The following is a 25,719-nucleotide window of genomic DNA, read 5'->3' on the forward strand; positions in this document are numbered from 1 at the left end:
GCGGCAATGCTCCATCTCACCCTCAGTAAGCTCCCTGCTGGAGTGGAGCTAATTTACAGAACAAATGGGAAACTGTTCAACCTCCGTCAGCTCCAGTCCAGATCCAAGGTCATCCCTTCCTCTGTCGTCAAATTACTATATGCAGACGACGCTTGCGTCTGCGCACACTCGGAGATCGAACTCCAAACTATCATTAACACCTTCACCAAAGTGTATGAGAGCATAGGCCTTACACTAAACATCCGTAAGACAAAGGTCCTCTACCAACCTGTCCCCGCCACACAGTACTGCCCCCCGATTATCAAAATTAATGAAACGGCCTTGGACAATGTGGACCACTTTCCATACCTCAGAAGCCTACTGTCAACAAGGGTGAGTATTTATATCTAGTTTTGAGGTTTTTTCAGAGGCCCAGTGTCGGGAGCAGCCGGTGAGTATTTATAGTCAGTTTCGCGGGTTTTTTCAGAGGCCCAGTGTCGGGAGCAGCTGGTGAGTATTTATACTCAGTTTCGTGGTTTTTTCAGAGGCCCAGTGTCGGGAGCAGCCGGTGAGTATTTATACTCAGTTTCGTGGTTTTTTCAGAGGCCCAGTGTCGGGAGCAGCCGGTGAGTATTTATACTCAGTTGCGCGGGTTTTTTCAGAGGCTTACCAATCTCACAGACCGGCGGCAGCGTTCCAGAGCCACGTCATGATTCAAAAAGTGACGCGGGCAAGAGGAAGCAGCTGATTGGGCGAGTATGGCCAGTTGAGTATTTATACTACTCTATAGTTTGACAGTTAAGGTTAATAGTGTATAAGGTTTAGAAGGTCTTAATTTTGTGGTTTATAGTTTCTAAGGTCTCTGTTGTGTAGCGGGGAGTGCTAGTAAACAAGGGCCCTTGAGTATATCATTTAATTGTAGTGTAATTAGTGGTATTGATTTGATTTGATTTAATTTAATTTGAACTAATTAAAGGGTAAGTCATGGCAGCACAGCTCGGCCCAGTGGCATGCTCCTGCACTACGTGGGAAAGCAGGGACGCTTTCTGTGTCCCTGACAACCATGTGTGCGGGAACTGTATCCAGCTGCAGCTACTGGTAGACCGCATTGCGGCACTGGAGCTGTGAATGGATACTTACTGGAGCATTCGCGATGCTGAGGACATCGTCGTTAGCACGTTTAGGAAGTTGGGCACACCACAGGTAAAGGCTGCACAGGCAGGAAGGGAATGGGTGACCGCCAGGCAGAGTAGTAGGCGCAGGCAGGTAGTGCAGGGGTCCCCTGTGGCCATCCCCCTCTCAAACAGATATACCGCTTCGGATATTGTTGGGGGAGATGGCTTATCGGGGGAAGGCAGCAACAGCCAACTTCCTGCTGCACAGGACGAGAGGAAAAAGAGCGGGAGAGCTATAGTGATAGGGGATTTTATTTTAAGGGGTACAGATAGGCGTTTCTGCGGCCGCAAACGAGACTCCAGGATGGTATGTTGCCTCCCTGGTGCAAGGGTCAAGGACGTCTCGGAGCAGCTGCAGGGCACTCTGGAGGGGGAGGGTGAACAGCCAGTTGTCGTGGTGCATATAGGTACGAACGATATAGGTAAAAAATGGGATGAGGTCCTAAAAGCTGAATATAGGGAGTTAGGAGGTAAATTAAAAAATAGGACCTCAAAGGTAGTAAACTCAGGATTGCTACCAGTGCCACGTGCTAGTCAGAGTAGAAATAGAAGGATATTTCAGATGAATACGTGGCTAGAGGATTGGTGCAAGGGGGAGGGATTCAAATTCCTGGGACATTGGAATCGGTTCTGGGGGAGGTGGGACCAGTACAAACTGGACAGTTTGCACCTGGGCAGGGCCGGGACCAATGTCCTAGGGGGAGTGTTTGCTAGTGCTGTTGGGGAGGGTTTAAACTAAAATGGAAGTGGGTTGGGAACCTGTTCAGGGAGACAGAGGAAAGGGAAGCAAGGATAGAAGCAAAAGACAGGAAGGAGAAAAGCAAAATTGGAAGGCAGAGAAATCAAGGGTGTAAATCAAACAGGGCCACAGTAAATAATAATTCTAAAAGGACTAAGAATGTTAAAAAAAACAAGCCTGAAGGCTTTGTGTCTAAATGCGAGTAGCATTCGTAATAAGGTGGATGAATTAGCTGCGCAAATGGATATAAACGGATATGATATAATTGGGATTACGGAGACATGGCTCCAGGGTGACCAAGGCTGGGAATTCAACCAGGGGTATTCAATATTCAGGAAGGATAGGCAAAAAGGAAAAGGAGGTGGGGTAGCATTGCTGGTTAAAGAGATTAACACAATAGTAAGGAAGGATATTAGCTCTGATGATGTGGAATCTGTATGGGTAGAGCTGAGAAATACCAAGGGGCAGAGAACGTTAGTGGGAGTTGTATACAGACCCCCAAACAGTAATGCTGAGGTTGGGGATGGCATTAAATGGGAAATTAGAGATGCGTGCAATCAGGGCACAGCAGTTATCACGGGTGACTTCAATCTACATATAGATTGGGCTAACCAAATTAGTAACAATACTGTGGAGGAGGAATTCCTAGCGTGTATACGGGATGGTTTCCTGGACCAATATGTCGAGGAACCAACTAGAGATCAGGCCATCTTAGACTGGGTATTATGTAATGAGAAAGGATTAATTAGCAATCTTGTTGTGCGAGGCCCCTTGGGGAGGAGCGATCATACTATGATAGAATTCTTCATTAAGATGGAGAGTGAAGTAGTTGACTCAGAGACTAGGGTCCTGAATTTAAATAAAGGAAACTATAATGGTATGAGGCACGAGTTGGCTACGATGGATTGGGGAACGTTACTTAAAGGGTTGACGGTGGATAGGCAATGGCAAACATTTAGAGATCGCATGGATGAACTACTGAAATTGCTCATCGCTGTCTAGCATAAAAATAAAACAAAAAAGGTGGCTCAACCGTGGCTAACAAGGGAAATTAGGGATAGCATAAGATCCAAGGAGAGTACATATAAATTGGCCAGAAAAAGCAACAAACCTGAGGATTGGGAGCAGTTTAGGATTCAGCAAAGGAGGACAAAAGGATTAATTAAGAGGGGGGAAATAGAGTATGAGAGTAAGCTTGCAGGGAACATAAAAACTGACTGTAAAAGCTTCTATAGATATGTGAAGAGAAAAAGATTGGTGAAGTCAAGTGTAGGTCCTTTGCAGTCAGAATCAGGGGAATTTATAATGGGGAACAAAGAAATGGCAGACCAATTAAATACATACTTTGGTTCTGTCTCCACAAAGGAGGACACAAATAACCTCCCAGAGATGTCAGGGAACATAGGGTCTAATGAGAGGGAGGAACTGAATTAAATCAGTATTTGTAGGGAAATGGTGTTAGGGAAATTGACGGGATTGAAGGCCGATAAATCCCCAGGGCCTGATAATCTACATCCTAGTGTACTTAAGGAAGTGGCCCTAGAAATAGTAGATGCATTGCTGGTCATCTTCCAAAATTCTATAGACTCTGGAACCGTTCCCATGGATTGAAGGGTAGCTAATGTAACCCCACTATTTAAAAAAGGTGGTTGAGAGAAAATGGGGAATTATAGACCAGTAAGCCTGACATTGGTAGTGGTGAAAATGCTAGAGCCCATTATAAAAGATGTAATAGCAGAGCACTTGGAAAACAGTGACAGGATCGGACAAAGTCAACATGGATTTACAAAAGGAAAATCATGCTTGACTAATCTACTGGAATTTTTTGAGGATGTAACTGGTAGAATAGATAAGGGAGAACCAGAGAATGTGGTGTATTTAGACTTTCAGAAGGCTTTCGATAAGGTCCCGCATAAGACATTAGCATGCAAAGTTAAAGCACATGGGATTGGGGGTAAGGTACTGACTTGGATAGAGAACTGGTTTAGACAGGAAGCAAGAGTTGGAATAAACGGGTCTTTTTCCGAGTGGCAGGCAGTGACTAGTGGGGTACCGCAGGGATCAGTGCTAGGACCCCAGCTATTCACAATATATATAAATGATCTAGATGAGGGAACTAGATGTAATATCTCCAAGTTTGCAGACGACACAAAGCTGGGTGGGTGTGTGTGCTGTGAGGAGGATGCAGAGAAACTCCAGTATGATTTGGACAGGTTGGGTGATTATACTGCATCGGCCATGCATCTGCCTAATGTGGATAAATGCGAGGTTATCCACTTTTGTGGCAAAAACAGGAAGGCAGATTATTATCTGAACGACAATAGATTGGGCAAAGGGGAAGTGCAATGAAACCTGGGTGTCCTTGTGCACCAGTCGCTGAAGGTAAGCATGCAGGTGCAACAGGCGGTTAAGAAGGCAAATGGTATGTTGGCCTTCATAGCGAGAGGATTCGAGTACAGGAGCAAGGATGTCTTGCTGCACTTGAACAGGGCCTTGGTGAGACCACACCTTGAGTACGGTGTGCAGTTTTGGTCGCCTTATCTGAAGAAGGATGTTCTTGCCATGGAGGGAGTGCAGCAAAGATTCACCAGACTGATACCTGGGATGGCAGGAATGACGTACGAAGAGAGATTGGGTCGATTAGGCTTATATTCGCTAAAGTTTAGAAGAATGAGAGGGGATCTCATTGAAACTTATAAAATTCTAACAGGACTAGACAGACTAGATGCAGGAAGGATGTTCCCGATGGCGGGGGAGTCCAGAACCAGGGGTCACAGTCTAAGGATAAGGGGTAAGCCATTTAGGACTGAGATGAGGAGGAATTTCTTCACCCAGAGAGTGGTGAATCTGTGGAATTCTCTACCACAGAAGGCAGTTGAGGCCAATTCATTAAATATATTCAAGAAGGAGTTAGAGATATTTCTTAAGGCTAAAGGGATATGGGGAGAAAGCAGGGGCAGGGTACTAAATTTCGATGATCAGCCATGATCTCATTAAATGGCGGAGCTGGCTCGAGGGGCCGAATGGCCTACTCCTGCTCCTATCTTCTATGTTTGTACATCGATGACGAAGTCCAACACCGCCTTCAGTGTGCCAGTGCAGCCTTCGGTCACCTGAGGAAGAGAGTGTTTGAAGACCAGGACCTCAAGCCCAGCACCAAGCTCATGGTCTACAGAGCAGTAGTTATACCCGTCCTCCTGTATGCCTCAGAGACATGGACCATGTACAGCAGGCACCTCAAAGCACTGGAGAGGTACCACCAACGTGCCTCCGCAAAATTCTGCAAATCCATTGGCAGGATAGACGCACCAACATCAGTTTTCTCGCTCAGGCCAACATCCCCAGCATCGAAGCTTTGACCACGCTCGATCAGCTCCGATGGATGGGTCACATCGTCCGCATGCCCGATACAAGACTCCCAAAACAAGCGCTCAACTTGGAGCTCCGACATGGCAAGAGAGCCCCAGGTGGGCAGAGGAAACACTTCAAGGGCACCCTCAAAGCCTCCTTGAAAAAGTGCAACATCCCCACCGACACCTGGGAATCCCCGGCCCAAGACTGCACAAAGTGGTGGAGAAGCATCCAGGAAGGCGCCGAACACTTCGAGTCACTTCGCCAGGAGCAAGCGGAAGCCAAGCGCAAGCAGCGCACGTCAACCCAAGCACTCCACCCACCCGCACCTTCAATCACCGTCTGCCCCACCTGTGACGGAGACTGTAGGTCCCACATTGGACTCAGTCACCTGAGAACTCATTTTTATTGTGGAAGCAAGTCACCCTCGGTTCTGAGGGACTGCCTAAGAAGAGAAGAACTGTGGGCATAGGCAGTGACCACCAGCACTCTAGTAACTGTGGGAGTATCACAGCTGAGCCCCATCCCGCCCTTACCCAACATCCACATGCATGCACTTTCTAACAGAGGTCACTGCATAGCAATCAAGACTAACCAATATTTTGCAATCCCCAGCCCACAGATGTTGAAGTCAGTTGCAATATTCTGATTGCCCTTCGCTGAGATCAACCAACTCAGCACAAAGGATTGAAGCTTCAATCTTCTTCATCTGTAATGCTCAGTACCACAACATATGGTGCATTTCCACACTGAAGGGCCAGGTGAGCTCTCATTCCAGAACCTTTAAGTGATACAGAAAACCCTGAATGGAGCAGCACACACTCAGCATTCCTCCACTCTCTAAATATGGACGTGGTTCTGCATTTATTTTTCTTCTCTTTCACTGGCTCGTTTCCGTTCAGTGCAGCATTGCAAGATTATCTTTATCAAAACACACTGCATTTGATGGAATGCAAGATGCGTATTCTGAGTGCTTTTCACCTATACTCAGAAACCAGACAATAAGGAGGGAATTTCCTCACCGTATTCAGTGCATTAGCAGTGTATAAATGGCGCAAGAAATTTTCTGTGTCAGGAAAATACAGGAAACTTTCAATTTACCGGCACCTAAATAACCGGAAATCTCGGTTAACCGGCAAAATTCAGGAGTAGGTTCAGGTAACTTTTATTACTTTTTTTACTCCATCTGTTGCTGTGCAAGGGTGTGGCTGCAGCTGTTGCTAAGCTACAGAGACGCTTGCAACTTGTGTCCATTGTTCTGAAGCTGTTGCTAAGCAACAGGGTTTGTTGCTTTATATGGAGCTCTCAGCTCCGTATCTTTTACTATAGCGTTCGGTTATCCGGAATTTTTGATGAACCGGCACCACGTCGGTCCCGTCCGTGCCGGATAAAAAAAAAAGTTTCCTGCAGGATGGAAGTCATTTTTAAAACGCTTCCCTCGAGCTTTCTGTGTTTTCAGGTCCCCGCCCCCTTGGCCTTATTGAGTGTCAGAGTGTGAGTCAGTGGTGTCAAAGCTGCAAGTTTCCTGGGTTTGCACTGTTAATAAAACTGGGTAAGTCAGACTGAGATAAATGAGGTGCAGCAGCTGCCAGAGTCAGCTCGTGAAAGTGAAGGGTTTGTGAGCTTGAAGAGTCTGGAAGTTTAAACACTGATTTTTAAAGCTTGGAACTTCTTATTGAAATGATCTCTACAAATACCTGCCCTTGATTCTGACTGTGCCTCGCAGGTCAGCGCACCGGAAGATTTTTGGATTCGACCCCCCCCCACTCAACCTGCAGTCAAGGCATCTCAGGAGCAGCTATGGCTTTTTCTACGGGCACACCACTCGATGCCATTATCATCAGAGGAGAAGGAGCAGCACAGGGTGGAGCAGAGGGGGGTCTGGCACCATTCAAGGAAGCTGCAGCCCAGCAGGGAGCACCCAACCACCCCTCCCTCCATAGAATATACAAGCCGCGCAGGTCATATCAGGTCTCCTTTGTGGAGCTCTGCAGACGAGGAGTGCGCTTCACTAAACAAGCAATCGAGCACCTCGAGAAGACCTCAAGCCATGCTGCACTGCTCGCTCAGTGGGGCCCCATGGAGTTGCTGATTTCCCCAAGATCCAGGGTGCAACTGATGGCACCCACATTGCAGTGATGGCGCCCACAGAACACGCACTCAGCTACGTGAACAGGAAGGGATTCCACCCCGTCAATGTCCAGATAGACTGTGACAGCAATCAGAGGACCCTCCGTGTCAGTGTGCAATATGCAGGAAACTGACAGGATGGCTTCATCCTTTGTCATTCGGACCTCCCATACACCTTCAGAGAAAAGAATCCAATCAACAGATGGGTGACAAAGCCTACCCCCTAAGTGAATAAGACAGCACCAGAGGAGTGAACCCTTTCCTGTATGAATGTAACCTCCATGAATAATAAAGCCCCTTATCAGTGCACAATCTACTGTAGTACAATAATTGCAAAGTGCAAACTGTCACCGTACTCGTTCCTGCACCGTGCTTTTTCTGAGTGCCTACATGGGCTTTTCGATCACCTATTCTAGAGCTTCTTCGGAGGGCCTGGTGGTTGGCTCCTCCTGCTGTACAGAAGAGTCAAGGAATTGAGGCTGCTCTCCTCTCTTGGCAGCTGGGTCCTGCCATGGAGCTGCTGCTGGCTGTGTCTCTGGTGGGTGCTCCTGGCAGCTTGGTCTTGCCTCCCACGTTCCACTGGCATGGTGCTCTGAGGAGAGAAGGCCACGTGCTGCTGTCCGGAGCGACAGCTGTATCAGGCAGGTGGACTCCAGCCATCACCATCCCACTGGGTCCTGGATCTGTGCTCCCTCTTATTAGCAGGTTGGCTGGCGTAATGTCAGCTATCAGATCCTGAAAGCCCTGAATTATTTGAGAGTGACGTGAAAGAGCCAAGCACTGTTCCTATCTCACCTGCCTGGCAATCTACTGCTGAGGAGTGCAGACGACTGTCTTTTTAAAGACTGCATAGTAGTTCCCATGTAGTTCAGCCATTTTACACAGGTTTTACGCCAATAACAGCACCAATGGGAATGCAAATGAGCAGACCCAGGAAAATTGTGTGTAATTCCCCCTGCACGCCACTGGTGGGCACAAGGTTTTTTTCAAACGTGCAACAAGAGCAGGTCAGAGGCTAGGTATTCTGCGGCGAGTGTCTCACCTCCTGACTCCCCAAAGCCTTTCCACCTTCTACAAGGCACAAGTCAGGAGTGTGATGGAATACTTTCCACTTGCCTGGATGAGTGCAGCACCAACAACACTCAAGAAGCTCGACACCATCCAGGACAAAGCAGCCCGCTTGATTGGCACCCCATCCACCACCTTAAACAGTCACTCCCTCCACCACAGGCGTACCGTAGCTGCAGTGTGTACCATCTACAAGATGCACTGCAGCAACTCGCCAAGGCTTCTTCGGCAGCACCTCCCAAACCCGCGACCTCTTCCACCTAGAAGGACAAGGGCAGCAGACGCATGGGAACACCACCACCTCCAAGTTCCCCTCCAAGTCACACACCATCCTAACTTAGAAGTATATCGTCGATCCTTCATCGTCGCTGGCTGAAAATCCTGGAACTCCCTCCCTAACAGCACTGTGGGAGTACCATCACCACATGGACTGCAGCGGTTCAAGGCGGCGGCTCACCACCACCTTCTCAAGGGCAGCTAGGGATGGGCAATAAATGCTGGCATTGATAGCAACGCCCTGATCCCATAAACAAATATATAAAAAAAACAGCAGCGTATCTCTGAGGAAATTCTAGGCCATATATCGAACTGGTTCTGGCAGTAGTAACCAAGGGCTCATCGCTTAGTTACAATTATTGAACAATTACATTTTCTGTCATCACCCGTGTTACATTCATCTGCAAGACACTGGGTGAGAAATTGGGTATGTAGCGCCACCTATTAGCGCCTAAAGAGGGCAGTCAGTGGCTGTAGCGCCACTGGCCGTGCCTCCCGCGATATTCAGCGGGGGCGCTAATGGTGGCGTTAGCCTGTTGCGCTGCGCCGCCACCGATGACGTCATCGGTGTGCGCAGCGCCCCATTAACGCCCCGATTGCGATATTTGGTAGCGAACGGCGCTGTAGCGCCGTTCGCTACCCGCGCCCGGTTCACGGGGCCTTGTTGTGCCGGCAGTGGCGCAAGTTAAGGCGGAGGTGCGGGGTGGCCGCCTGCCAGCACCTCCGTCCCCGGCCTCCTGACTCCCCCCACCGCAGCATTGCCGGCTGTTTCCCCGAGAGCCCGGCACTGCTCCTCGGTGCCAGGCTCTTTTGCTGGCACTCGCGATCGGGGATCGCGCTGTTGCAGGACCCTCCCCCTTAACAATGGGAGGAAGGCCTGCAGTACCGCAGCGTGCCGTGCCGCAGCGTGTGGCGCTGCGGCACGTTGCGCTGCGATATTCAGTTTCAGCGCCCTAAGAGGGACGCGGAGCGCCTCGAGCCTCGCCCCGGCTCCCTCTAGGGGCGCTGAAACTGAATTTCTGACGTTCGTTAATGCTCCGAACGCTGCGCAAAAATCAGCGCTCAGGCGAACTTGGCGCCACTTTGGTGCCTCAACCCAATTTCTAGGCCACTATTTTTTTATTAAGATTCACAAATAACTAACTCTGTCTATGTATTTCTACAAGTTAGCAGTCAGCAAAGAACCAAAGTCAGATGAACGATGCATAAATCCTCTTACTCAATGTATAAATTGTACTGAGTTTAAATACCAACCAGAAACTGTTCAATTTGCCTTGTTATAATTGAATACATTGAAAAAGTATTTTACTTTCGTTAACTGATTAAACTACAATAATCAATCAACATATCTGTGCAAAATCTTAATAAAAATTTTGGAGTTATTCTATGCAAGCTGTTATTATTAGGCATCAGTAAGGAAAACTATTCATGTTTCTTCAGGAATGGAACCTGAGCCTGATTCTGTTGGCTGGATCTGGGGTCCTCCTAGATCTCCAGGCAACACAGCAACAATGCAGTTATTGACCCCTTCACTTTCAGGGATCTTCTGCAGGAACTGCCCCATCCCCTTCCATAGACAGATTAGCCAGGCTGCCAAGGGTCAGAACCTGTCTCCAACCCACCAGTTATTATGGCCACACATTGCACAATCACGCTTTCAGGAATTGGGCATCTTCCAAAATATATATATATTTTTTAATTGATTCCCGGGATGTGGGCATCGCCGGCAAGGCTGGCATTTATTGCCCCTCCCTTGGGGGAGCTACCTGTTATCAGGTGAAAGAAGCTGTTGAACAGTCATACCTTGGCAGCTCTCTTCAGTCTGCTATCTCCTTGTATGTTTGTAGCCAGCTTCTTTGGATGTTGCTGACAGTGTTCTCCTCGCCAGCTATCTACTGCCACACTTATTGCACCTGTGTTTTCTGTGACGGGTGCCCTTTAGTGTCAAAGAAGATAGGCCATCCTTTTCCCTGCTTCATCCAACATCAGCGTGGGCGAGAAGGTGACAGTAAAGCCAGTTAAATGGCGATTGGAGCGCTTTAAATGCTGTCAGCTGTGAACCTGGTGGACACACTTCCTCAGGCAATCCGTTGTATGGCACAAGGTTGTACAGAATCGGGAAGATATGCAAATCTCAAATATTGGGAGTGCAGGGCTCAGAAGCAGTCCTATCACACAGTTTACTCTTGATTTGCCTGTGATCAGGACTTTCTAGACTACAGAAACAATCACACAATATCTCATTGTAGTTGGGATATACCGAAGGACAGGAATGGCAGACTGTCCTTAATGAATCACGATCATAATCTGCCAACCAGTGATTTATTTACTTACCACCACAGGGGATATTATAGCTCCTATACATCTGTTAGATATTAATGTCAGGACTAGCCTGTTTTTATTTGTTGTGTGTTATAATGGTCTTAACATGTTATGTGCTTACAAATGTTAAAATTGATTTCTGTTGACTGTCTTTGTGATGGTTCAGATGGCTCTGGCACCATGACAGGACAGAAACATTCTTTGTACCAGTGATCTATTGAGTAGCAGTACAGGTCATTGATCCATATGGGATACAAAGACAGGGAGTGTCATTTTGCCTGAAAATAAGTTATACAGTGAGGTCAGGACATAATATTCATGGTTGCTGCCAGTTTGATTGAATTACTTGATCTGATAGACAAGCTAGGACAGTTTAAGTAACACACCACACCTATGTTGTAGACCCTACATAAATGTACACAACACTTTATGATAAAGGTCAAAGGAATGCACTTTCAAATCTTGTAACATTTTGATGTGGCTTTTAGATTACTCCAGCTGTGAAATGCTAACATTCAATAAAGACAGTTGCATGTTTCACTGCTCCCCCAAATGGCAACTGAACACTCGAGAACAGTCAAAATTAAAGCCTCAAAGCTCTTTGGCTCCCTGCTCAGAAAGTTCAACTTCAGATTGACTGAGCTACTTCTCTTTATAAAGTCCTCAGACACTCAGAGGAACATCAGCATCCATAATGCTTTGCACCAAATCATGGTGCATGTTAATGACAATGGCACTGCCTGAAAACTAGCAGCCAGGGAGGAATGTCCAGTAACAAGGGAAATGACTTTGGCAAATTAATAGTGTTAAGATGTAGTAACAATCTCCCCTCCGCCCACCAGCTTCTGACACAGTGGGTAAATGCAATGCCTATTGTAATACTGAGCCGCACACGACAGGGAGGTTCCAGCTTTGATCTCTGGTTTGTGCCGAGTTAGTTGATCACATCTGTGGTAGCAGTTAGGTGTGACCCGTCCCTCGGAGCTGATCGAGTCCTTGAAAAAGTGCAACATCCCCACCGACACCTGGGAATCCCTGGCCCAAGACCGCACAAAGTGGAGGAGAAGCATCCGGGAAGGCATCGAACACCGAGTCTCTTCGCCAGGAGCAAGCGAAAGCCAAGCGCACGTCAACCCACGCACCCCACCCACCCACCCCTTTAACCACCGTCTGCCCCATCCTGTGACAGAGACTGTAGGTCTCGCATTGGACTCGTCAGTCACCTGAGAACTCATTTTTAATGTGGAAGCAAGTCATCCTCGGTTCCGAGGGACTGCCTAAGAAGGAGTAGTTAGATCAACCGTAGTGCTCTCAGTGTCCATGGGCTAAGAAGGGGAGAAATATCAGTCACTATTCCCACTTACTGATCCTCAACCAGTAGTCCCTGCAAGAAACGTACATATTGTGAATGGCAGTTGAATACAGGAACAAACTAGGCTCTGTCCAAGCACATACATGAGCAATGTTTACTTGGCTGAGGCACTTTAGGGTGCCAATGCCTGTGAGTCACACTCCAGTATGAGTCAGCACCTTCAGAATAGCAGGGACACTTGGAAAACAGAACTTTAAAACAGCATCAAATTTTAATGCAATGTTTTTCAAGGTACACATTTGAGGGCGAGCTTTCCTGATCGTGTGATCAAAATTGAAAGGTCAAGCAAGTTTAACTTATACATCTCTCTTAATATTATTAAGATATTGTGAGCTTTTCAGACACGCGATCAGGTGAAGCTCATTGGTTGCTGCGTGAATAAATCGGTAGTTCCTGAGCAGCAGTCAGTGCCGGAGGCTCAATGTATTATCTATCTGGCAGGTACTGTACTCATATCAAGCGAAATAAAAAAGAAAATATAACTTCTTGGAGACAGAATTGCTGTTCCACGCTCATTTGAAGGGAAAGTCAGGAGAGAAAAAAATAATAGGTAGGTTTCTTTCTTTGTAGTTGTGAGCACTTGTGGTGTGTATTAGGAATTTCCCTGCCATTTCCTGTGGGAGTGTGATTGTATTTTATGAGTTTGAGTTATGGATGACTAAGGACAGTGTCACCTCTAAGATTTTGGTTCTTGTGATTTTGTGCCAGTTTTAGTGGTGGGGCCAAGGGAAGCGGTGCCCTTTGAACGTGTGAACCATATTTATAATCATAATAAAATGTATTTTATCATTTTAACATTTCCTATTCATTTTTAGTCAGGAACAATGGTTTGTAGAAAAGTTAGTGAACTCTCAGACATTTTGGTCAAAGTCAATTGTCGGATCAGCATGTTTGTTTAAAAATACTGAAACAACTGGGAAGAGACCTGTGCTCTGCCTCCCAAGGGGTGTAAAGTACATGTAGGTCAATTCATTGTACTGCTTATTGGTTGCCATCAAGCAGCATCATTATGCATTATTTAACTGGTAATCTGGATCTCTTTTATATTGGTTTCATGCTGTATCCTGATGTGTAGGTCTCATGTAGGTGGCAACCCCCCAAGTGTACTTAGCAGGTTTGTTAAGCCCGGCCCGTTTTCATTACTGTGTCTTCCCAGAGAATCTGGGAAGTTAACTTTGGGGTTTCCACCGGCTGTGCAGGACCCACACATCAGTAACCAGCGACACGGCTACAACACAAATCCAACTTAAAAACAACGCAAGAGACTAACACAAAGTTGGCTGTCAGAATCAGGCAGAATCCAATATGAAAATGGCACTAGCCAATCACACAAGAGGTCACGTCTCAGAGAATGCCTGACACAAGTCTAGTTCGCGATTGTCGAGGAAAGGCCTATTCACCGAGGCCCATTTTTGGTGAAACATGCTGCTCCTAAATTCTCTGCTACATCTGCTGGATTCAAGCCAGACTCAACATTTAAGTCGAAGCCTTGATTGCTACACAATGCACTCAAACCAACTAAATATGTAGACTGGACACATTCACAGTCCCTGGCTTGCTGCGTCCTTTAAGTGGCCAACAACCAGTACATAATCCTTTGTCAGAAACATGCAGGAGACCACAACTATCTTGATTATTCTAAATTTAACAAAGATTCAAAGAAAGGAGATTTCTCAAAAGCACTAGCCGAATAGAAAATGAGTCATTGTGAGAGAAGCACCAGCCCAGGATAAACTGATTTGAAAAAAGTGCCTTGAAGTTTGGGCGTGCAATGTACACCTCCACATATCTCTAGATAACATCCTAGGGTGTTTCCGCAAAAGATGACATACGTGTGTGTCAAAATACTTTGAAGAATTGCCAAATCGCTTGCAAACAAACTACACAAACAGATGAAAGAAAGCCAGAAAATGCTGGAAATGCCAGTCAATCGGCATCTGAAAGAGAAAGCTAAATTAATGTTTAAGATTTCAATTAGCCTGCTGTGAATTTCCAGCAATTGCTGCTATTTCAAATTTCCAGCATTTTCAGTTTTTCTTTTAATCTCCACACAGATGAGTTGTACTATGTAATCCTACAAATGTGTTATTGTGTTTCACCTTATATTCTGCATTAGCAATGCTTCATTAGTAAATACTAATTTTAGTACCAGATTTTCAGCACTAGATCATCTTGTTAAGTTGCCCAATGATAATTCTGACTCTTGACTTGCTAAAAGATCTTTCTCTCCTCACCTTAATCATCTGAGAGAGATCGCCTGCATCTGCTAATTCCAGAGCGATGTTCAGCTCATTGTCCTCAATAAATGAGTCCAAATACTTAATTATGTTGGGGTGATTCAATTGCTGCAGGATAAAGAAAGAGAAATAAATGAGTGTTGTAGTAAAATGGCTTCACAATAATGATTCCAACTTGTCTCTTCAATTAACATTATTTTTGATGGCTTTAATTCAATTGTTAAGAAAACGTCACATAGAATCCATTACCCAAACAGCAGTAGATGCTATTAGGAATATTTTTAGCATTACATACAAGAGAACAAATTATTACCAAGAGAGGTAATGAAGTCGCCTCATTAAAAAGTACCTTGAACATGAAAAGATTCAACATTGGCTATATTTAAAGAGGCAGCATCACCATCGGTAACTTATTTTAAAAAGTTAATTAATTACAAGGGATCATCCATAATTGTCATCTTTTTCACAAGAATAAAAGGAGTATGTTATTGCAAACCTTCTGCCTCCCAAACCCATACGGTAAAGAATGATGAAAATTCCTCATTGGTTCTATATGTAAATACAGTGCAGGTGAAGAATGACCTCTCCTGCTCTCTGCCTCACCTCATGAGTGCTCTTGTGAAGATTATGAGACTCATGTATGGTCTTTAATTTTAACATTCTTTCATTCATTTCAGTCTATTTTTGTAGTTATTTTAACAGTGAGTGTGAATGACATCATAACCATCAGGGAGCTGCAGCAGACACAGACACCAAGCTCAACAATGTGAGGGAGCTGAGTTAATGTGAGAAGAGATACTATCATTAACCCAGAGTGCTTCGGCGATCATGACCTTTCCATTCTGCTTGTTAATTAATCTCCCTCAGTCAGAGTTGCCAAGTTCTAAAAGTGATTGTTGAGCGCCGTAGGCCAAACCCGAAACAGCCGCCTTCTCCTCGCCCTACAAGAGGTATAGGTATTAGATGCCAAGATCATTGCCTATTGGGGGTTAAAACAGTAAATATCAACTCATCACTCAAGGTTGTGTATTTAAATGGAAAGTAATGCTCGATTTAGGCAATTCATTAGAAAAAGTGCAATTTGGGCATTTTCAAAGAGGTTATTTGAAATGTCTCAAAACAGTGTGATTCACTAATAATCACATAATCCTAAATGCCAACTTGTCTGTCAGTATTAATTCCTCTCACACAATGCACCAATAAAAGGTGAGCGAGAGCGGCTGGAGAGTGTCAAACCTCGGGCGATTTCAAAGGAGAGCGAGAGCGGCTGGAGAGCGCCAAACCTCGGGAGATTTCACAGGTGAGCGAGAGCGGCTGGAGAGCGCCAAACCTCGGGAGATTTCACAGGTGAGCGAGAGCGGCTGGAGAGCGCCAAACCTCGGGAGATTTCACAGGTGTGCGAGAGCGGCTGGAGAGCGCCAAACCTCGGGAGATTTCACAGGTGAGCGAGAGCGGCTGGAGAGCGCCAAACCTCGGGAGATTTCACAGGTGAGCCAGAGCGGCTGGAGAGCGCCAAACCTCGGGAGATTTCACAGGTGAGCCAGAGCGGCTGGAGAGCGCCAAACCTCGGGAGATTTCACAGGTGAGCCAGAGCGGCTGGAGAGCACCAAACCTCGGGAGATTTCACTGGTGAGCCAGAGTGGCTGGAAAGTGCCAAACCTCGGGAGATTTCACAGGTGAGCGAGAGTGGCTGGAGAGCGCCAAACCTTGGGAGATTTCACAGGTGAGCGAGAGCGGCTGGAGAGCGCCAAACCTCGGGAGATTTCACAGGTGAGCCAGATTGGCTGGAGAGCGCCAAACCTCGGGAGATTTCACAGGTGAGCGAGAGCGTCTGGAGAGCGCCAAACCTCGGGAGATTTCAAAGGTGAGCGAGAGCAGCTGGAGAGTGCCAAACCTTGGGAGATTTCACAGGTGAGCGAGAGCGGCTGGAGAGCGCCAAACCTCGGGAGATTTCAAAGGTGAGCCAGAGTGGCTGGAGAACAGCAAACCTCGGGAGATTTCACAGGTGAGCCAGTGCGGCTGGATAGCGCCAAACCTCGGGAGATTTCACAGGTGAGCCGGGGCTGCAACGGACCGGTGAGTGTAAAGAAGTAAAAAAGTAATCGAAGTGTGACATCACCAGAAAGCAGGTAAGTGATTGGTTGGTGAGTACTTCTCTCCTCCTCGCTTTTTCCAAAATTAATTTTTGTGGTTTATAGTTTCTAAGATCTCTGTTGTGTAGCAGGGAGTGCTAGTAAACAAGGGCCCTTGAGTATATCATTTAATTGTAGTGTAATTAGTGGTATTGATTTGATTTAAGTTAATTTGAATTAATTAAAGGGTAAGTCATGGCAGGACAGCTCGGCCCCGTGGCGTGCTCCTCCTGCACTATGTGGGAAATCAGGGACACTTCCTGTGTCCCTGAAGACCATGTGTGCAGGAAGTGTATCCAGCTGCAACTACTGACAGACCACATTGTGGCGCTGGAGCTGCGAATGGATACATACTGGAGCATTCACGATGCTGAGGACGTCGGGGATTGCACGTTTAGGGAGTTGGTCACACCACAGGTAAAGGCTGCACAGGCAGGGAGGGAATGGGTGAGCGCCAGGCAGAGTAGTAGGTGCAGGCAGGTAGTGCAGGGGTCCCCTGTGGCCATCCCCCTCTCAAACAGATACACCGCTTTGGATATTGTTGGGGGAGATGGCTTATCGGGGGAAGGCAGCAGTAGCCAACTTCCTGGCACTATGGATGGTTCTGCTGCACAGGACGGGAGCAAAAAGAGCGGGAAAGCTATAATGATAGGGGACTATATTGTAAGGGGAATAGATAGGTGTTTCTGTGGCCGCAAACGAAACTCCAGGATGTTATGTTGCCTCCCTGGTGCAAGGGTCAAGGACATCTTGGAGCGACTGCAGGGCATTCTGGAGGGGGAGGGTGAACAGCCAGTTGTCATGGTGCATATAGGTACCAACGATATAGGTAAAAAACGGGATGAGGTCCTAAAAGCTAAATATTGGTAGTTAGGAGGTAAATTTAAAAATAGGACCTCAAAGGTAGTAATCTCAGGATTGCTACCAGTGCCACGTGCTAGTCAGAGTAGAAATAGAAGGATATTTCAGATGAATACGTGGCTAGAGGAATGGTGCAAGTGGGAGGGATTCAAATTCCTGGGACACTGGAACCGGTTCTGGGGGAGGTGGGACCAGTACAAACTGGACGGTTTGCACCTGGGCAGGACCGGGACCGATGTCCTAGGGGGAGTGTTTGCTAGTGCTGTTGGGGAGGGTTTAAACTAAAATGGCAGGGGGTTGGGAACCTGTACAGGGAGACAGAGGAAAGGGAAGCAAGGATAGAAGCAAAAGACAGGATAGAGAAAAGCAAAAGTGGAAGGCAGAGAAATCAAAGGTGGAAATCAAACAGGGCCACAGTAAATAATAATTCTAAAAGGACTAAGAGTGTTAAAAAAACAAGCCTGAAGGCTTTGTGTCTTAATGCAAGGAGCATTCATAATAAGGTGGATGAATTAGCTGCGCAAATAGATGTAAACGGCTATGATATAATTGGGATTACGGAGACATGGCTCCAGGGTGACCAAGGCTGGGAATTCAACATCCAGGGGTATTCAATATTCAGGAAGGACAGGCAAAAAGGAAAAGGAGGTGGGGTAGCATTGCTGGTTAAAGAGGAGATTACCACAATAGTAAGGAAGGATATTAGCTCTGATGATGTGGAATCTGTACGGGTAGAGTTGAGAAATACCATGGGGCAGAAAACGTTAATGGGAGTCGTATACAGACCCCCAAACAGTAATGCTGAGGTTGGGGATGGCATTAAACGGGAAATTAGAGACACGTGCAATAAGGGCACAGCAGTTATCATGGGTGACTTTAACCTACATATAGATTGGGCTAACCAAATTAGTAACAATACTGTGGAGGAGGAATACGGGATGGTTTCCTGGACCAATATGTCGAGGAACCAACTAGAAATCAGGCCATCTTGGACTGGGTATTATGTAATGAGAAAGGATTAATTAGCAATCTTGTTGTGCGAGGCCCCTTGGGGAGGAGCGATCATGATATGATAGGATTCTTCATTAAGATGGAGAGTGAAGTAGTTGACTCAGAGGCTAGGGTCCTGAATTTAAATAAAGGAAACTACGATGGTATGAGGTGCGAGTTGGCTAGGATGGATTGGGGAACGTTAAAGGGTTGACAGTGGATAGGCAATGGCAAACATTTAAAGATCACATGGATGAACTACAGAATTTGTTCATCCCTGTTTGGCATAAAAATAAAACAAAAAAGCTGACTACCATGGCTAACAAGGGAAATTAGGGAAAGCATAAGATCCAAGGAGAGGACATATAAATTGGCCAGAAAAAGCAGCAAACCTGAGGATTGGAAGCAGTTTAGGATTCAGCAAAGGAGGACAAAGGGATTAATTAAGAGGGGGAAAATAGAATATGAGAGTAAGCTTTCAGGGAACATAAAAACTGAAGCTTCTATAGATATGTGAAGAGAAAAAGATTGATGGGGAACAAAGAAACGGCAGACCAATTAAATACATACTTTGGTTCTGTCTTCACAAAGGAGGACACAAATAACCTCCCAGAGATGTCGGGGAACATAGGGTCTAATGAGAGGGAGGAAGTGAATGAAATCAGTGTTTGTAGGGAAATGGTGTTAGGGAAATTGATGAGATTGAAGGCCGATAAATCCCCAGGGCCTGATAATCTACATCCTAGGGTGCTTAAGGAAGTGGCCCTAGAAATAGTAGATGCATTGCTGGTCATCTTCCAAAATTTGGGCACAGTTCCCATGGATTGGAGGGTAGCTAATGTAACCCCACTATTTAAAAAAAGTAGTAGAGAAAACGGGGAATTATAGACCGGTAAGCCTGACATCGGTAGTGGGGAAAATGCTAGAGTCCATTATAAAAGATGTAATAGCAGAGCACTTGGAAAACAGTGACGGGATCGGACAAAGTCAATATGGATTTACAAAAGGTAAATCGTGCTTGACTAATCTACTGGAATTTTTTGAGGATGTAACTGGTAGAACAGATAAAGGGAGAACCAGTGGATGTGGTGTATTTGGACTTTCAGAAGGCTTTCGATAAGGTCCCGCATAAGAGATTAGCATGCAAAGTTAAAGCACACGGGATTGGGGGTAAGGTACTGTCTTGGATAGAGAACTGGTTGGCAGACAGGAAGCAAAGAGTTGGAATAAACGGATCTTTTTCCGAGTGGCAGGCAGTGACTAGTGGGGTACCGCAGGGATTGGTGCTAGGACCCCAGCTATTCACAATATATATTAATGATCTATACGAGGGAACTAAATGTAATATCTCCAAGTTTGCAGACTACACAAAGCTGGGTGGGCGTGTGTGCTGTGAGGAGGATGCCGAGAAACTCCAGTATGATTTGGACAGGTTGGGTGATTGGGCAGATGCAGTATAATGTGGATAAATGCGAGGTTATCCATTTTGGTGGCAAACACAGGAAGGCAGATTATTACCTGAACGGCAATAGATTGGGAGAAGGGGAAGTGCAACGAGACCTGGGTGTCCTTGTGCACCAGTCGCTGAAGGTAAGCATGCAGGTGGTTAAGAAGGAAAATGGTATGTTGGCCATCATAGCGAGAGGATTCGAGTACAGGAGCAAGGATGTCTTGCTGCAGCTGTACAGGGCCTTGGTGAGACCACACCTTGAGTATTGTGTGCAGTTTTGGTCACCTTATCTGAGGAAGGATGTTCTTGCCATGGAGGGAGTGCAGCGAAGATTCACCAGACTGATACGTGGGATGGCAGGAATGACGTACGAGGAGAGATTGGGTCAATTGGGCTTATATTCGCTGGAATTTAGAAGAATGAGAGGGGATCTCATTGAAACTTATAAAATTCTAACAGGACTAGACAGATTAGATGCAGAAGGATCTTCCCGATGGCGGGGGAGTCAGGAACCAGGGGTCACAGTCTAAGGATAAGGGGTAAACCATTTAGGACTGAGATGAGGAGGAATTTCTTCACCCAGAGAGTGGTGAACCTGTGGAATTCTCTACCACAGAAGGCAGTGGAGGCCAATTCATTAAATATATTCAAGAAGGAGTTAGATATATTTCTTAAAGCTGGAGGGATGAAGGGGTATGGGGAGAAAACAGGGACAGGGTATCGAATTTGGATGATCAGCCATGATCTCATTAAATGGCGGAGCAGGCTCGAGGGGCCGAATGGCCTACTCCTGCTTCTATGTTCTATGTTTCTATGTTTAAAATGACCAGGATTCATTATTTTAGCAAACATAATTCAAAATATGTCATAAGGATGTTCAAGTGATGATTTTTTTTTAAGTATTGGTGAAATTCCATCTCTAAAATTAATCAAACTCTGGTTCTTATTAAAGAAAAAAAGACTTGCATTTATATAGCGCCTTTCACGACCACCGGACGTCTCAAAGCGCTTTACAGCCAATGCAGAACTATTTGAAGTGGAGTCACTGATGTAGGAAACGCGGCAACCAATTTGCACACAGCAAGGTCCCACAAACAGCAATGTGATAATGACCAGATAATCTGTTTTTGTTATGTTGGTTGAGGGATAAATATTGTCCAGGACACCGGGGATAACTCCCCTGCTTTTCTTCGAAATAGTGCCATGGGATCTTTTACATCCACCTGAAAGAGCAGACAGGGCCTCGAATGACACCTCTGACAGTGCAGCACTCCCTCAGCACTGCACTGGGAGTGTCAGCTTAGCTTTATGTCCTCAGGTCCCTGGAGTGGGACTTGAACCCACAACCTTATGACTCAGAGGCGAGTGTGCTACCAACTGAGTACAGCTGACAGCTAACAAGAGAAACAATTTACAATATGTGCAAAGCAAACGTAACGATCAGAAAACAAAATATGGAAATAAAATTACAGTTATATATTATTGATTGAGCAAAGTCCATGATACAGTAGGTTGTACAAAGTCTGTTGAAGAAGGTAGGAAACACTTTTGTGCAGAGTTTTGCTGGTCTCTCTTTCTCCTTTTAAGCTCTCTGGTATAGAACAACAGCTTATGCACCAGTTTCATTTCATGCTAGTCCAGCATATATAACATGATGATTAAGAATAAAAAGATAACCTGCATTTTTATAGTACTTTATCACAGCTCTCAGATACATCCCATAGTGCTTCACATACAATGGGGGGTGATTTTAACTTGTTGTGCCCGATGTTAACGGGACAGTAATGGCCTCAACGTGGAGTCAGTAGCCTTACCACCCCGCCGTTAACTCCAACGATGCAGTCGCCGCCATTTTGAAAGGGGCCTACCACAGGACGGCGAAAGAGCCTGCCTGTTTCAAACAGTAGGCCCCTTTTAAAATGCAAATTGGAGTTCTCGAGCCCCGATTGCCATTTTAGGTTGGAACTGGTTGGAGAGTGCGTCATGCATGCCATGAGCGGTAGAACCAAAGAGGCCCAACCAAGGTAAGTTTGAAATTATTTTTTGTGGGGTCCAAGAAGAGCACTCCCCTCAGGCCCCACAAAAAGTAACCTGGGTTGCTGCCACCCCGGGATCCCCCACTCCGCAATGGTGACACCACCCCCTGCACTTACCTTGCTGCCAGCCGGGGTGGCCTGATATTGGCCAGGCTTAACCAGGGGAGCTGCATCAAGCTGCCTCGTTGCCGTGGATACGGGTGATAGGCCAGCACACTCTGCTGGTTGGCTGACCAAAAGTCAAAAATGAGCCACTGAGTTACTTTGAAGGGCAGTCACTAACACGGTGGCCATTTTGCAAACAGCAAAATCCCATAACCGGCCATGAGAATAAGGAGGATTTTGTTTGGTAATTTTAATTTTATGCCTTTGTTTTGGCACACAGGCTGCAAAGGGATATAGGCAGGTTAAGTGAGTGGGCAAGAACATGGCAGAGAATAATATGGAGAAATGTGAAGTTATTCACTTTGGTAGGAAAAATAGAAAAGCATAATATTTTTTAAATGGTGAGAGATTGGGAAATGTTGGTATTCAGAGGGACCTGGCTGTCCTTGTACATGAATCACTGAAAGTTAACATGCAGGTACAGCAAGCAATTAGGAAAGTAAATGGTACGTTAGCCTTTATTAAAAAGGGATTGGAGTATAAGCACAAATTGCCTTGCTGCAATTATACAGAGCCTTAGTGAGACCACACCTGGAGTACTGTGCGCAGTTTTGGTCTTCTTAGCCAAGGAAAGATATACTTGCCTTAGAGGAAGTGCAACAAAGGTTCATTAGACTGGTTCCTGGGACTCCCGATTGAGTGGACTAGGCCTATGTTCCCTAGAGTTTAGAAGAATGAGAAACATTGAAATATATAAAATTCTTACGGGGCTTGACAGGGTAGATGCAGGGAGGATGTTTCCCCCGGCTAGGGAGTCTAGAACCAGGGGTCACAGTCTCAGGATAAGGGGTTGGCCATTTCGGACTGAGATGAGAAGAAATTTCTTCACTCAAAAGGTTGAGAGTCCTTGGAATTCTCTGCCCCAGAGGGCTGTGGAGGCTCAGTCGTTGAGTATATTCAAGACAGAGATCGATAGATTTTTGGATACAAAGTGAATCAAGGGATATGGGGAGAGGGCGGGAAAGTGGAGTTGAGGTTGAAGATCAGCCATGCTCTTATTGAATGGCAGAGCAGGCTCGAAGGGCTGAATGGCCGACTCCTGCTCCTATTTCTTATGCTTTCATAATTTTAAGCTTAAACCAGCAATGATTCATAACACAAAAAAAATTCTGTTTTTAAAAAATGGTAAATAAATATGAATTCTATACTTAGCAATTATTTTTTGGTAAATGCAGTGATTAAGATGATGAACATACACTGCTTGCATTAGTCACTATTCAATTACAGAATAGCACATAACTAAAAAGATCAATTATAAGTAATTCAGTAAGAGACTGCGACTCTAAATAACTGCTTTCTATCATTCAAAGGGATTGAAATCAGAATCAAGACCAAAAAACATAATTTCAGGTGAATTACTTGAAACAAATGAGTGAAATGCCTGGAATATTGTCACAGAATGAAACCCTCTTCAATCTTGCGATAGGCAAATATAAATTAGAGATGTTTAATCCAGCATAACCAGGAAAAAAAAACTCTAGGCAGCCTTTTATTGTAATATACTTCGAGATGACATTTCAGAACAAACAGGGTCCAGGGTAAAGCATCAAACAATGCAAAGGAGTCTGAAAGCAGCAGCCAATCGCTGGGAAGGGCAGCGTGGATTAGACCCAGCCACAGGCAGTTCATTGCTTCTGGATCAGAAGCTTCACTTTCACTCATCTGACCACTAATTTGAGCAAAAATTTGTCTAAAAGTGATTAATCATTTTCATACTAAGATCTGAAAGGTCTCGCTACTAAAATTTCTCGAAGAATAAAAAAAAAAACATCTGCGAACTGATACAGTTAAAAAAAAAAATCAATCCTTTTAGTCAATACACGGTTTAGTTGCAGGCAAAGCAAATTAATTGCCTGAACAATGTCCAGCTGTTGTGATTCCTGTTTCTTTGATTTGTTATAGTTGCATTCAAGGAAATAATTTGAGCTCTTAAAGCAATGTTCCCTGTAATTTATTTTGGGGCCGCGCGGCCCATTCAGAATACTGCACTTCCGCGGATTTTCTATATAAAAGCCGACAAGCCGGCTGCGCAGGACCTTCAGAGAGCTGCCCAGTTAAAGGGAACATTGTCTTAAAGGTAGATCATCTTCTTGGGTCAATTTTCGCCTCATCTATAAGCGTGGAGCATAACATAATTGTACTGCTTGCATGTCCCATCATAGCGACAGAAATAATGGTTGGCATTTCCAGAATTAAGTGATTGAACTATAGGGGGGCACTTTAACCCCCAAGAACGGGTGGGTTGGGAGCGGGTGAGGGGGTTAAAATTAGTGAATTCTTAAATCGGGACCACAACCCAGCTCCAACACGCCCACAACCGGGTTTAACCATGGCGCAGTTTGGATGCCGGCGAGAAACCTACTCGCCAAAGTCGGGGATTTAATTCTTGCAGGCGGGCAGGTAGTTATTGGCGCAATTAACATCCTTAGGAGACGCTAATAAGGTCTTTGTAAATTGATTTTAAACTTTGCTCTAAGCTTAACATTTCCAGCACGGATTTCCCGGGGTTCGGGAAACTGACAAGTGAAATAGTGGCGAGATTGAGCCACAGTTCAGGTGGGTATTTAAACTTGTGATTGCCCTATCTGAATAAAAGCTCACTAATTGAAGCTGGTGCCTCATTTTCCTCTGGCAAACGTTTGGCAGAGAGTTCTTGTGTGGACACAGCATTTTTTTTTTAAACCTTGAAGGTTTTCAAACTGACAAGATCAGGATGGGAGGCACCTTGGATGTGTTTGAGAAGAGGAAGACCATCACCATCCATGGCAGTGGCGACGTGCTGTGGTGGGATCAGCACATGCACAGGAGAGGGGTGCACAGGCGATGGGTGCACAGGCGGGAGGTGCACAGGAGAGAGAGGTGCACAGACAGGGGGTGTACAGGAGAGAGGTGCACAGGCGATGGGTGCACAGGAGAGAGGTGCACAGGAGAGAGGTGCACAGACGGTGGGTGTACAGGAGAGGTGTGCACAGACAGGGGGTGTACAGGAGAGAGGTACTCAGATGGGGGGGTGACATGAATCTGGTCATTCATGTGGAAATTACTTATGAAGTAATACTGGGCGGCCTGCTGGTGGCGCTGTCCAGGGAGAGTATAAATACTCAGGCATGGGCCCAGCTTGCTCAGGACATTCTTTAACAGGAACTAGTGAAGGACACAACTAGATCTCCATGTTGAAAAACAGTTGCTTAAAGCCTTGTTTAATACTCAGACCAAGTGCCTAGTAGTTTTCTTACATCAGGGGGTGTACAGGAGAGAGGTGCACAGATGGGGGCTGCACAAGAGAGAGGTGCACAGATGGGGGGGGGTGTACAGGAGAGAGGTGCACAGACTGGGGGGGTGCACAGGAGAGAGGAGCACATGAGAGAGCTGCACAGATGGGGGCTGCACAAGAGAGAGGTGCACAGACGGGGGGGTGCACAGGAGAGTGGTGCAC

The 25,719-nt window shown here is 45.8% G+C and overlaps 1 protein-coding gene and 1 pseudogene across 5 annotated transcripts in view; one reads left to right on the plus strand and one right to left on the minus strand.

Moving 5' to 3' along the window:
* Positions 1-25,719, minus strand: part of LOC147101762 (serine/threonine-protein kinase Nek6-like) — a 334,143-nt gene that overhangs the window by 90,627 nt on the left and 217,797 nt on the right. For all 5 annotated transcript variants that reach the window (XM_085965669.1, XM_085965668.1, XM_085965670.1 and 2 more), the window contains exon 5: positions 14,647-14,757. In XM_085965669.1, coding sequence (XP_085821795.1) covers positions 14,647-14,757 — 111 coding nt within the window. The remainder of the gene's footprint in view (positions 1-14,646; positions 14,758-25,719) is intronic.
* On the plus strand, positions 964-2,233 carry LOC147101763 (uncharacterized; annotated as a pseudogene).

Source organism: Somniosus microcephalus, chromosome 23, assembly GCF_052327205.1.
Source record: "Somniosus microcephalus isolate GS21.2 chromosome 23, FLI_Smic_1.0, whole genome shotgun sequence".
Taxonomy (NCBI): domain Eukaryota; kingdom Metazoa; phylum Chordata; class Chondrichthyes; order Squaliformes; family Somniosidae; genus Somniosus; species Somniosus microcephalus.